The sequence below is a fragment of the Schistocerca piceifrons genome, chromosome 7 (genome assembly GCF_021461385.2).
Source record: "Schistocerca piceifrons isolate TAMUIC-IGC-003096 chromosome 7, iqSchPice1.1, whole genome shotgun sequence".
NCBI classification, from domain to species: domain Eukaryota; kingdom Metazoa; phylum Arthropoda; class Insecta; order Orthoptera; family Acrididae; genus Schistocerca; species Schistocerca piceifrons.
The window spans coordinates 189,742,478-189,756,846 of NC_060144.1; the positions used below are offsets into that span (position 1 = coordinate 189,742,478).

Here is a 14,369-nt window from a genome sequence, read left to right on the forward strand (position 1 = left end):
ATACGCATGCCTGTACCAGTTTCTGTGGTGCTACAGTGTACAATGGTATGACAGAGTGTTTGGAACCAGATCTGCAGATGTGAACTCTGTCCACAGTTTATTGGTTATGAACTGTAGATTGAAAATAAAAAAATCTGCAAAATGGTAGGAATTTAAGGAGATGGGACCTGGATAAACTGGTAGAACCAGAGGTTATAGAGAGTTTCAGAGGGAGCATTAGGGAACGATTGACAGGAACAGGGAAAAGGAATACAGTAGAAGAAAAATGGGTAGCTTTTGAGAGATGAAATAGTGAAGGCAGCAGTTGGTCAAGTACGTATAAATACAAGGGCTAGTATAAATCCTTGGGTAACACAAGAGATATTGAATTTAATTGATGAAAGGAGAAAATATAAAAATGCAGTAAATGAGGCAGGTGAAAGGAAATACAAACGTCTAAAAAATGAGATTGACAGAAAGTGCAAAATGGCTAGAGGACAAATGCAAGGATTTAGAAGCACTTGTTATTAGGGGGAAAGATAGATGCCACTTACAGGAAAATTAGAGACCTTCGGAGAAAAGAGAACCACCTGTATGAATATTGAGAGCTCAGGTGAGAAACCATTGTAAGTGAAGAAGGGAAAGCAGAAAGATGGAAGGAGTATATAGAGGGTCTATACAAGGGAAATATACTTGAGGGCAGTATTATGGATATGGAAGAGAATGTAGATTGAAATGAAATGGGAGAGAGAATATTGCATGAAGAATTTGACAGAGCACTGAAGGACCTAAGCCAAAACAAGGCCCCAGGAGTAGACAACATTCTGCTAGAACTACTGCTAGTCTTGGGAGAGCCAGCCATGAAAAAACTCTTCCATCCGGTGACCAAGATGTATGAGACAGGCGAAATACCCTCAGACTTCTAGAAGAATATAATATTTCACAGGTGTGAAAACTACTGAATTATCAGTTTAATAAGTTACAGCTGCGAAATAACTAGTGTGAATTCTTTACAGAAGTGTGGAAAAACAGGTAGAAGCCGATCTTGGTGAAGATCAGCTTGGATTCCAGAGAAATGTAGGAACACGTAGGGCAGTACTGACCCTACGTCTTATCTTAGAAGGTAGGTTAAGGAAAGGCAAACCTACGTTTACAGCATTTGTAGACTTAGAGAAAGTGTTTGACAATGTTGACTGGAATTTCCCTCTTTCAAATTCAAAAGGCTGTTTACAATTTTTACAGAAACCAGATGGCAGTTATGAGTTGAGGGGCATGAATGGGAAACAGTGGTCGAGAAGGGAGTGAGACAGGGTTGTAACCTATCCCCGATGTTATTCAATTTGTATATTGAGCAAGCAGTAAAGGAAACATAAGAAAGAATGCTGAAGTTTAGATGGGTAGTTCATGTAACTAGTGAGGAGGTACTGAATAGAATTGGGGAGAAAAGAAATTTGTTACACAACCTGACCAGGATTAGGGATCAGTTGGTAGGACACATTCTGTGTCATCAAGAGATAACAAATTTAGTACTGGAGGGAAGTGGGGGTGTGGGAGGCAGATGGTAAGAGTTGTAGATGGAGACCAAGAGATTGAATACAGTAACCAGACTCTGAAGGATGTATGTTGCGATAGTTACTTGGAAATGAAGAGGCTTGCACAGGACATGGTAGTATGGAGATCTGCATCAAACCAGTCTTTGGACTGAAGACCATAACAGCAACAAAGACAGATTCTGCACTGACACAATTGGATCCACTTTCATCAGTTAAGTACTGGTTTGTTACAATATAGGCATCGAGGACTGATGGTAAATAAAGTGTAAATCAAAAGAGTGAAACATTATTACACACTATATAAGAAGATCATGCTAATTAACTTTTATTAATTTGCTACATACCTATTTTTGACCATAATATCTCCAAACAAACAAAACAGTCAGCACAAATGTTGCAGTTCTGGGAAGAAGTTGCTACTTTCTCGGTTGTACCGAACAGCCTTTGTTTATTGACAGATATTTGCTAAATATCTAAATAAGTATGACAATAAAAATTACAGCTGTCCAAATGCTAAATGACAAGAGATATACTACTGTTGGCATTGCCCACTTGTCATGTTACTAACCGGGGTTTTTAATCATGAACTCTGGTTAATTCATAGTTTCGGTATCTAATAAGGTATTGTTTAAAGCTTCTAATGGATATCCAAATATCCCCAATGACCTGCCCTACATTTGCAGACATCTTTTTAAATCCCTCTGAATTGGAATAGACAACACTAATCTCAAATCTTAGGCATGTAAGAAAAAAGTACATGGAAATTATTTTTCAGTCTTGCATTACTATTTTGTTAACCATAGTTCATCTATAAATCACTTTTTAATCTATCACACAAATACCACTGAATAGTGATTATAATGGGAACTGTGTGAAACAATTCAAAGATCCCTGAAGGTGTCTCTTAAAAAAGTGCTGTTTTCTACTTTACATAATATTCCTATTACTTGTTTTCACTTAACTCACTTTTTATACACATCTGGTACGTAGGTGCTGCTGCCATTTAAAAGTGATACTCCATTAGTGTGCCCATTTACACTCAAATTGAATTAGATACATCTGCCTAATATTGCGTATCTCAAACTTTTTCCCTGTTGGTTGCAACGATAAACACATCATGGCATGGACTCAATGAGGTATCACGAGACAGAGAGCCATCCTGATCCATCATCAATCAGTTGCACCTACACCTCACACAGATTAGTTGAAGCTGAGTCCAAGCTATGCATTTCTTACTCAACAACATCCCAGATACACTCAATAGGATTCACATCTGGTGACCAGCCACACATCGTCACATTCACAGCATGTTCCTCAAATTATTCTTACACAGTTGAGGAGCTATTGGGTGGTGTGTTGTGTAGCTGTAGATGAACAGATGGATGCTAAGAATAGAACTGTTGGTGAATTTGTAGTTACAAATGAAAATTTGTGACAGACTGGGAATTCCTGCTTTTCATGAGCAGTTTCTGTAACCATTATGCTATCTGAGAATGTGCTACAGGCCCAGCCCAAAACTTCATTGTCACTTATGTTCCCAATTATGATTTCAAGGAGTACATCTGGTAGAAGTGTTTGGCATATCTGAACAGTCTGCCAGTATCACTTTATTAAATTTCAGCTTCACTGCTTTCATCCCCATTCATCCATTCATTTCAGTGCATTTAATTTATTTCATAGAACAGTCAGTGCAAATGTATTATGGGTGCTATTTCATCATGTATGTTTTTCCTGCTCTGTTAGGAAGCAGGATGTTATCACTTCATGTTAACGTTACTGTGTGCCAACTAGTGCAAAGAGCTATCAGTCCAGGCAACATTTTTCCATGCACAAAACACCAAAGGGCAATGTTACTGTGCCTACACTTGTCACTGTGCCCTGTTATTAGCAATATGGAATGGTAAACATGTGGAGACAGTATTACAGCAAGTTGCACCCAATAGCAAGGACGCATTTCTGGATAGTGTAGATGTTCACTAATTATTGTAACATAGCATTAGATCGATACGAGATATGTCGCAGCAGTGTCTCTCTACCTAATGCTACAATCCATGAGAGTGGACACCAATCTCTGTCATCAACACATTGCAGCCCACAGTACTGGACTCACTTGGTGGTGGTGGTGATATTCCCCAAACTGAGACATCTATGGTACATTCTTAAAACTGTAGCATGTGAAATGCCCAGTACTTGCACTACCTTAGATATTACCGACACAATGGGCACCTACAATTTGGCTGTGATGATATGGTGTACTTTTCCCATCACAAGGTCTGACAACATCCCAGTTATGTATCATAATGAACTATTCCTTTCACTGTGGCGGCAGGTGTTTTCTATTTCCGGCACAGCTGCTGTCTCTGATGTAATTGCTTATGAGTGTACTTGCCATTTACTAAAAGGTGGTAGGAGTAGTAATGATGTTAATGACTCTTGACTGCACATTGTTATTTCTAATGTTGGGTACTATTTTATCTATTTCGTTATGGTAGCAATGCTTTCTCTGTTATCTGTTAAGCCAACAGTTTATTATCTAACATGGCAGTATCAGTTGGAGTAACAATACAATTAAAATACATGCTGTATTCAGTTCTTGTTCCAGATTATTCATAATTTTTCTTAAACACATCCATGCAGTTAACTACATTTCAGGAAGTTGAGGTACAGCAAGCATTGCTACAATTACTACCACTTCACAGCTTAGCCTCCCATCCTCGTTGATTGGTGGAGGAAGAGGGACTGTCCTCCTGAGACATTATGGTTATAAACTTTGAGAAATGGAAATTTTAAGCAATTTGTGATGCAATACATGTCTCATACATGTGGCCTGCAATGGAAACTACCAGTTATGACTGCTGCTTTTTTATGTGAATCTTACAGGAGTACCTTTTCAGTAAATCACAGATCACATTACTGGTTGTCAGTGTTGTTTATATAAGTTACTTCATAAGGTGGTACAGTTGGTATGACATTGGCCACACTCTCTCAAGAGTGTTCCAGCTATAGTCAGGTTTCCTGTAAATCAATGCAGGATGATTTCTTCAAGATGGCGATGGGTGATACCCTGTTCCATCATTGTCTAGTGCTATCTTCACCCTTAGTCAAACTCTACTTCATTTCCAGTGGTGATTTGTTAAAACCTGATCATTCAACCTTGCATTGTAGGCTGCAAAAAATTAACTGACCGGTTTTGGAATAGGATGATCTCACATCACTGCACAAAAGTTTGTTGGTATAAATTAGTCTGCGTATCAGGGCAAGTCAAAGTAAATAACTTTAAACACTTTATAACAATGAAAAATCCTGCATGGAATATTATGAAAAGGATAGTGGAGATGCTGAGTCGCTGATAGGCACACCAAAGAAGACTGTCACACAACAAAGGCCTTGTTGGCCGAAAGCTTATTGTGTGACAGTCTTTTTGCTGTGCCTATCTGTGTCTCAGCATTGAAACACTTTCTCGTCTTTAATAAATATATAATTTCCACCTTAGTTGCTTGTTGCTAGCCAAGTTTCCCTTTCGCTATGATCTCTGTCCCATATTGTATTTGTCTTGTCGGTGTTTGTGGTTTCTTGCACTGATACTTTAGTCAGTATAAAATTTTTGACTCACACTTGTCATTTTATTGGGGAAAGTGACATTCTTCAGACAATTATTGCACTTTCCTTGGTAAGAATGTGTGGCCTATACACCTGATTTCAGAAAACCATACGTGAGAACAGGTATAAAATAGTTTACTTGCCTTCCTTGTGAGGTTGTACTAGATACTGCACCTCCACCTCCCTCTTGACACCACTGAGAATCTCTCCAGCTGATTGCTCCAGGGTGATTTCTTCTGTGGCACACTCACACTCAGGAAGTAGTATATCCTGTGGAAGAACTCGATTTTCCTTATTATCTTCAATGCTGGCAGTGGCAGCTGCTGTCTCATCCTGTGACACTTCACTTCGTAGATACTGCTGCATGGCTTGTTGCTTTTTCTGAAAGATGTGATCAAGTATTAGTTCAGTTTATTTACAGCATTTGTGGGAGTAATTTTCTATCAAAGCACAGTGTAGAAAGGGAAAAGTTGGTTCAGTAAGGAATATGTTTGTTGAATCACCAGTGTACTCAAGCGTAAGTGTAGTATAAATAAAATCTCTTGGCAAAGTAGTAAAATTTCTCAGGGGAGCACAACAAGTCAGGTATGGCAATATCTGACATTTCTGTAATAGAAAAAGCACAAACTGTATTGACGATGCCATGGTTTTGATTCTGATGAAAAAAAGTTCTGCAACCATTATGAGTAATATGGATTGTACACTGAGGAAACAAAAGTCATGGGATATCTCCTCATATCATGTCAGACCTTCTTTTGCCTGGCGTAGTGCAGCAATTTGACGTGACATGGACTCAGCGAGTCATTGGAAGTCCCCTGCAGAAATACTGAACAATGCTCTCTCTAAAGCCATAATTGCTGTGTTCCATAAATGTTCGACAAGATTCATGTTGGCTGATCTGGGTGGACAAATCATTCACCTGAATTGTACAGAAATTTCTTCAAACCAGTCATGAACAACTGTGACCTGGTGACATGGTGCACTGTCATCCATAAAAATTCCACCATTGTTAGGAATGTGGAGTCCATGAATGGCTGCAAATGGTCTCCAAGGAGCTGAACATAACAATTTCCAATCAATGATCAGTTCAGTTGGACCATAGGACCCAGCTGATTCCATGTAAACACAACCCACACCATTATGGAACCACCACAGTTTGCGCAATGCCTCACTGACAGTTTGTGGGGTTTGAGCCATACTTGAACCTTACCATCAGCTCTTAGCAACTGGAGTCAGAACTCATGTGATCAGCCCATTGTTTTCCAGCCACCTAGGGTCCAGCTGATATGGTCACCAGCCAATGAGATGTGCTGCAGACAATGTCATGTTGTTAGCAAAGGCACTCATGTATGTCATCTGCTGCCACAGTCCGTTAACGCCAAATTTCGCCACACTGTTCTAACAGATATGTTCGTTGTACATCCCATATTGGTTTCTGTGGTTATTTCACACAGTGTTCCTTGTCTGTTAGCACTGACAAGTCTACGCACATGCTGCTGCTCTTGATTGTTAAGTGCATTGTCCATGGTGAGAGGTAATGCCTAAAATTTGCTACTCTCGGCACACTCTTGAGACTGTGGTTCTCAGTCTATAGAATTCCCTAACAACGTGTCTAGCTCCAACTACCATTCCACATTCCAAGTCTGTTCATTCCCATCATGTGGCCATAATCACTTCAGAAAGCTTTCCACATTAATCACGTGAGTATATATGACAGCTCTGCCCTTTTATACCTTGTGTATGCTATACTACTGCCATCTGTATATGTGCATATTGCTCTCCCATGACTTTTCTCACCTCAGTGTAAATATGGGTATATCTGAACTTTTTTCTCACAGTTCATTTATAAAATCTTTATTTGTGCAAAGCTATTCAAAAAATAAAAGGATATTTGCACATAGGGTTTGCAAACTTGTCTATGACAATGAGTTATATGTTCTCTATGTCCATATAGATATAAAGGTTTCTACAGCACCAGTAGCACGGTAAACCTGTGCGTATGGTGAGTGAAACATGTACAAATATGGTGTGCACTTCACTGAACAGATCGTGGCAGAGGGTACATTGTACCAGCATTGGCTCAAAGGGAAATATAACTACCATACACATCCTAATCTCCCTTTTTTATTCTCATGATCCCTAAATGAGATAATTGATGTAGACACTGTTTCATCTCGTGTCAGTACACACGCAAACATGTAAATGCTACAGTTTCCATTAAACTTTCTCCGGGATAGTGAGAAATTCAGTTTGAATGAGAAGTTAGTCCTAAAGAAGGCCTCCAGATCCCTAAAATATATCAGAACCACCTATATTTTGCAGATGACGCTTTATTGTTTACCTTTAGCTCAAATAAACGTAAATGGGTCAAGTGAAAAAAACCTTAAAGCCAGTTATAATAAGACAATGATACAAAAGAAAATATTGCAGATAAACAATGAAGTCATAGTACCAGTTTATGAGCTTTTGTACTTAGGGTAGCTGTAGACAACTACTGGATGGGCAGCAAAAGAAATCAACAGGAGACTAAAAACTGTCCAGCACGCTTTTGGAAAACCGAATGGTTTTCAAAAATCTATCTAAAAAAAGAAGGAAGGAATACGGCATCAATCTGCTCGCCAGTGTCTACGGCACTGTGAATTTCTTGGGCAAATAGGGCGAGCTGAGTTTCACATGATCTCTGTTTGCGGAATCCATGTTGGTTATGATGAAGGAGATTTGTATTATCTAAGAACGTCATAATACGAGAACACAAAACATGTTCCATTATTCTACAACAGATTGACGTAAGCGAAATAGGCCTATAATTATTCGCATCTGATTTATGACCCTTCTTGAAAATGGGAACGACCTGCGCTTTCTTCCAGTCGCTAGGTACTTTACGTTCTTCCAGCGATCTACGATAAATTGCTGATAGAAAGGGGGCAAGTTCTTTAGCATAATCACTGTAGAATCTTAAGGGTATCTCGTCTGGTCCGGCATTTGATACGGTTCCGCACTTACGTTTAGTGAAAAAAATACGAGCTTACGGAATATCGGACCAGGTTTGTGATTGGATTCAGGATTTCCTAGAAGAAAGAACACAACATGTCATTCTTAACGGTTCAAAATCTGCAGATGTAGAGGTAATTTCGGGAGTACCGCAGGGAAGCGTGATAGGACCTTTATTGTTTACAATATACATAAATGACTTAGTTGACAACATCGGTAGCTCCGTGAGGCTATTTGCAGATGACACGGTTGTCTACAAGAAAGTAGCAACATCAGAAGACTCGTACGTACTCCAGGAGGACCTGCAGAGGATTAATGCATGGTGCGACAGCTGGCAGCTTTCCCTAAACGTAGATAAATGTAATATAATGCGCATACATAGGGGCAGAAATCCATTCCAGTACGATTATGCCATAGGTGGTAAATCATTGGAAGCAGTAACGACCGTAAAATACTTAGGAGTTACTATCCGGAGCGATCTGAAGTGGAATGATCACATAAAACAAATAGTGGGAAAAGCAGGCGCCAGGTTGAGATTCATAGGAAGAATTCTAAGAAAATGTGACTCATCGACGAAAGAAGTAGTTTACAAAACGCTTGTTCGTCCGATTCTTGAGTATTGCTCATCAGTATGGGACCCTTACCAGGTTGGATTAATAGAAGAGATAGACATGATCCAGCGAAAAGCAGCGCGATTCGTCATGGGGACATTTAGTCAGCGCGAGAGCGTTACGGAGATGCTGAACAAGCTCCAGTGGCGGACACTTCAAGAAAGGCGTTACGCAATACGGAGAGGTTTATTATCGAAATTACGAGAGAGCACATTCCGGGAAGAGATGGGCAACATATTACTACCGCCCACATATATCTCGCGTAATGATCACAACGAAAAGATCCGAGAAATTAGAGCAAATACGGAGACTTACAAGCAGTCGTTCTTCCCACGCACAATTCGTGAATGGAACAGGGAAGGGGGGATCAGATAGTGGTACAATAAGTACCCTCCGCCACACACCGTAAGGTGGCTCGCGGAGTATAGATGTAGATGTAGATGTAGATGTATTACAATGTTTTACTTATGGCAGTAAACCAAGGTTCACTCAGTGAGCAAAGAAATCATGTATGCTCAGAGTTACTGTTAAGTAACCAAAATTGTAATTATAAAACTAAATAAACAAAGAAGTGGTACAGGGAACAGAATGGAGTAGAAGACATAATTATGACAATGAAAACAAACGTGAGTGGGTGGGTCGGGGGTAGATAATCAAGAAAGTTATACCCTCGATAAAGAGACGTGATATTTTGAAGTCAACAACCCAATGCAGGGTGTGCAGATGAAAGAAAACACAAAGGAGCAACATGCATATAGCTGAAGAACGTAGGTAATCAAAAAATTAATGATACTGACTGTGAGAATTATATCAAAATGTTTTGCATTAACCTAACTGAAAAATCTTGAAGCACGAGAAATTCAAAGTCTGTAATACAGTTTTCTTCTGTGCCTAGGTTTTTCCTTGAACAGGTTACACTTAAGGATGATTTACTGACTGATGGCTAAAAGAATGCAGACCACTATTGTGAATAACGATTCTAAGGCACTGCTTACCAGGGTGGAAGGTGATGGTGCATCTTTATTGGCGAAGGTCCAAAGATGCCCAACACCATGGGGTGCTTTGCTGCCCTTCCGGAAGTGTGGGTTGATAGACAGGTTGTGGCGCACAGAATTCTTCCATCGGTCATCATTCGCCTTGTAGTATGAGAAACGTTCCCTGCAAATTGAAACCAAAGTTTTCTTAATTAGTATACTTTCTTACAGTGTTCTGACAAATTTAGTAATATGTCTACAACATAGAACCTAAACCATTCCATTTATAATGAGAGTTTGTTTTTATAGCAATTGTTGTTTTCTCTTAATGCAGATTTATGTAGTTAAAAACTGCTGACTAGAACACAACATTTTGGAAACAGGACACTGTTGCTGCAAGGAAATTAACCTGTGTCAGTCTGAGGTATGATATTGGATATAGTAGACTCTGCTTCTCTCTCTCTCTCTCTCTCTCTCTCTCATGCTTACTCTGTGGTTCAACAGGTTCATAACTTCAAGATCTATTCACAAGTGGTCAGAAAGCAAGTGTATTTAACAATTTCAGGGAATACTTCCATAATTTATGTTCTGTTAGCTAGTCCTCACCATGTTGTCTGTCTGCTACCACCTTGGAGCAGTGCTACGCAGTCACTGCTGGAGAGCTGGTTACTCTTGGTGTTTTTTTTTTATCCCTGTCAGTATGTACTGTTAAACCAGATGTCAGAATAGACTAATATGGGACAACTCTAACAGATTCAAACTTAAAATTCTACTTCAAAAAGCATTTTGTTTGCAACAAGAAACTCCCAAACCTTATCTGATGGTGCTGGGCATCACATGAAACATTCGATGAGCAATACTTGTTTCAGCTGAGTCCCTCTACTCACTGCAACATCACAGTTACCTGCCAAAACACCAGAACAAAATGCACCTGCCCATTCTTAGGAGAAACACATCCAGTATATGTACGACCTGGTGGATAAAGACTGTAGCCTTGTGAGGCTGTTGGCAGATGACTTAACTGTGTACCAGGAGGTGACACCATTCAAAACTTGTTATGTACTGCAGAGAGACTTGCAGGTGATCAAGAATACCTGGGACAAAGATTGGCAAGTAATCCTCAACATAAAAAAAAATTAATTTAATGTACTGTGCCCAAATAAATGAATGGATTTGATATTTAACAACTATCATTCACTGAATAAATCATTATGTTCACATATTTAAGAATTAATATCTGTAATGATTTAAATTGGAAATGGCTGTGTATGTTGGTGAGGCAAAACATTATGATCACTTGCTTAATAATGTGTTGGTCCACCTTTGGAATGTGATACGGAAGCAGTTCTGTCATGCGTAGATTAGACAAGTCATTGGTAGGTTTCTGGAGGTATGCGGCACCAGACGTCTATGCATATGTCCTGCAATTCTCGTAAATTGTGAGCTAGTGGTTTACGGGCACAGAGCTGCTACCATACAGCATTCCAGTTGTGTTTTATTGTGTTCATATCAAGCAAATTTGGTGGCCAAGACATCAGTGTGTGTTCACTATCATGCACCTCAAACCACTATAGCATGGCTGATGCGTTGCGACACAGACATTTGTCCCGCTGGAAGATATCATCGCTGGAGAAGACATCAAGTATGAAGGGATGCAGGTGGTCCACAATAATTTTCTTGTAGTCCACAGCTGTTATGATACCTACGATTACTACCACAGGTCCCACAGAAGCCCCAATCAATGTCCCCCAAAGCATAATACTGCCTCCATTGGCCTGTATTCGTGGTGCAGAGCTTGTTTCAAGCAGTAGTTCCTGGACTTGCGTTTGGGAGGACGACGGTTCAATCCCCCGTCCAGCCATCCTGATTTAGGTTTTCCGTGATTTCCCTAAATCACTCCAGGCAAATGCCAGGATGGTTCCTTTCAAAGGGCACGGCTGACTTCCTTCCCCATCCTTATCTAATCCGATGAGACCGATGACCTCGCTGTTTGGTCTCTTCCCCCAAACAACCCCAAGTAGTAGTTCACCTGGATGTCAGTGTATCCAGACACAGCTACCAACATGGCATAACAATAAATGTGATTCAGCCGACCAGGAGGCACGTGTCTATTGATCCACAGTTCAATCTCGATGATCCCATGCCTACTGCAATCATAACTGACAGTGTCATAGGTTCATCTGCTGTGGGGCCTCATGTTCAACAATGTGCCTGTGTTATGTGATGAACAAACACCTAAATAACTAAATAGGGTAATTCAGCTGCTTCCGTCAATGTCTTTTGCGCAACCTGCAATTTTATATCTGGTCTTCAAATCCGTGCGCAAGATTTTCATATTCTCTCGCTCTCTGCGCGCAATTACCAGTTCTACGGAAAAAATAAACAGGACCTTTTTGTGAAAAAATTAATTTAGTTACATTTTGTACTAGGATATGGTTTCGAAGAAGGCCACAGTCCTCGATTTATTCCAGGAAAACGTACAAGACTGACCTTACAAACGCACCTCCACACCCACACTTATCCCGCACCAGTCAGGATTTCTAGTTTGTTGTTTGTGGAGCTCCTTCCTACCAATGTACAAAAATTTCCAACACTGCCAACTACTCCAACTGCTATTCCCGACATTCGACCTTTTTTGATGTCTACTGATTAGGATGTTACGCCACCAGCATTGTCCACTGTTCAGTTAATATTATTAACGAGCCCATGAGGATAATGAAAGAAAAACGACTTTCGTCAACTTAACGCTAAAACTAATTACGTTGACAATTCTATCCAAACTTAACCCTTATAAGCATTGTAGTTTCGCAGTCAGAAGGCCTGACGAATGCAGCAATGTAATTGTTTATTTTATAGTGTTAAAATTCACAAAATTGTTGGGTAAAATTTATACAAACGTCAATTTTACAATTTGTAACTGGTCGACTGTGCCAGTGGCGTAATAAGGTCAGTCTATGAAGACCAGTGAAGGTCAAATGTGGGAAATAATTCTTGCAGTTGGAAATTTGTGTGTAGTGGTAGGAGATAGTGCCATGAGCAACATACTAGAAATCATGACCGGTGGAGGCTGAGTGTGGGGATGTCTTTAAAGGCCACTTTTGCACTTTTTCATGAATAGCCCGAGAACCGTGGCCTCCAGCGAAGACGTATCCCGTTACAAAATTTAACTACGTTAGAGTTTCTACGAAAACTCCGTCCGAACAGGCTTCGGCAGGCCTAATGGTACCAACCGACCGCCGTGTCATCCGCAACAGATAGGCGTCACTGAGTATGGATATGGAGGGGCATGTGGCCAACACATTGCTCCCCCGGCCGTTGTCAGTTTTTGTGACTGGAGCCATTACTTTTAATCATGTACCTCCCCAATTGGCCTCACGAGGGCTGAGTGCACCCACTAGCCAAAAGGGCTCAGCACACCTGGGCGGTCATCCATCGTTTAAGGATAACAAGCTACGGTCGCGGAAGAATCAAATTTTTTCACGGAATAGTTTTCTTAAAATCGGATGTTAAGTAATTCATAGCTACCGTCGCGTCCGCTCCACTGCTTTGCCGAGAAGACACGTGGCTGTCGCTCTCTGTCGCGTGTGCAGCAACGACAAGATTCAAACACGTTTGAATTCAAACGTCGCCAGTTGCAGCGGGAGACAGGCAGCGACACAGATGTCGCTCACGTAGCACACTTCCGTAACTACATCTGCGGTTGTGTTTTGTCGCCTGAAGCTGTCGCTCGCTTTGTCGCTCCCGTAGGACACGGCGTAAAGAGCTGGCCCAGAGCGACAGCACTTAACTTCGGTGATCCGATGGGAACCGGCGTTACCATTGCGGCAACGCCGATGGCAATTTTTTTACAAAAAGGTCCTGTTCGTTTTTTTCTCTATAGGACTATTAGTTTGCGCGTAGCGAGCAAGAAAATATGAAAATCTCTCAAGTGGTTTTTGAAAGCCAGACATAACATTGCTCGTTGCATACAACGATATCGTTAGGGGCAGCTAAATTAGCCTGTATATAGAACTGGCAGGCAGGCTTTCTGACACTATGCATGCCTGTTTCTCAGTTTGCACGTGTTGTACGACAAGACCGGCCACGGTGTGCCAAACTTCACGCTGGCCGCGTGCAGACGGTCTGTCTCAACTTCGCTCCGTCCTTCTCGGAAGTACCCAGTACATGACGACACTTCGTTTAATATTGCGGTGTGGCATTTTTATGGCTGTAAGCGTCTCTTCAGTTCGAGAATCGTTGTGTCAGTGCTGTTTCCCCTTCGCTATTCCTTAGAGGTATGAAGGATATTCACAGGTCCAGCGGCTGCACGAAAAGGAACAGCCCATGGTTCAAATGGCTCTGAGCACTATGGGACTTAACTTCTAAGGTCATCAGACCCGTAGAACTTAGAACTACTTAAACCTAACCTAAGGACATCACATACATCCATGCCCGAGGCAGGATTCGAACCTGCGACCGTAGCGGTCGCGCGGTTCCAGACTGTAGCGCCTAGAACCGCTCGGCCACCCGGGCCGGCGCCTAGCGATCTATCACGCCTTTAAAAATGAACGAGAATGTCAGAAGAGAGGGATGAGAATTCTCGATGTATGTTATGCAGTCGCATAAGCAACGGGTACTGCAAATTTGGTATGAAACATTACAATGTCATGCAGAAAGAATTT

General features: G+C 40.9%; 1 protein-coding gene across 1 annotated transcript in view; it reads right to left on the bottom strand.

Moving 5' to 3' along the window:
• LOC124805298 (forkhead box protein K1-like) overlaps positions 1-14,369 on the bottom strand; it is a 255,255-nt gene that overhangs the window by 3,649 nt on the left and 237,237 nt on the right. The window contains exons 3-4 of the mRNA XM_047265812.1: positions 9,730-9,892; positions 5,276-5,513 (exon numbers count right to left, since the gene is read on the bottom strand). Coding sequence (XP_047121768.1) covers positions 5,276-5,513; positions 9,730-9,892 — 401 coding nt within the window. The remainder of the gene's footprint in view (positions 1-5,275; positions 5,514-9,729; positions 9,893-14,369) is intronic.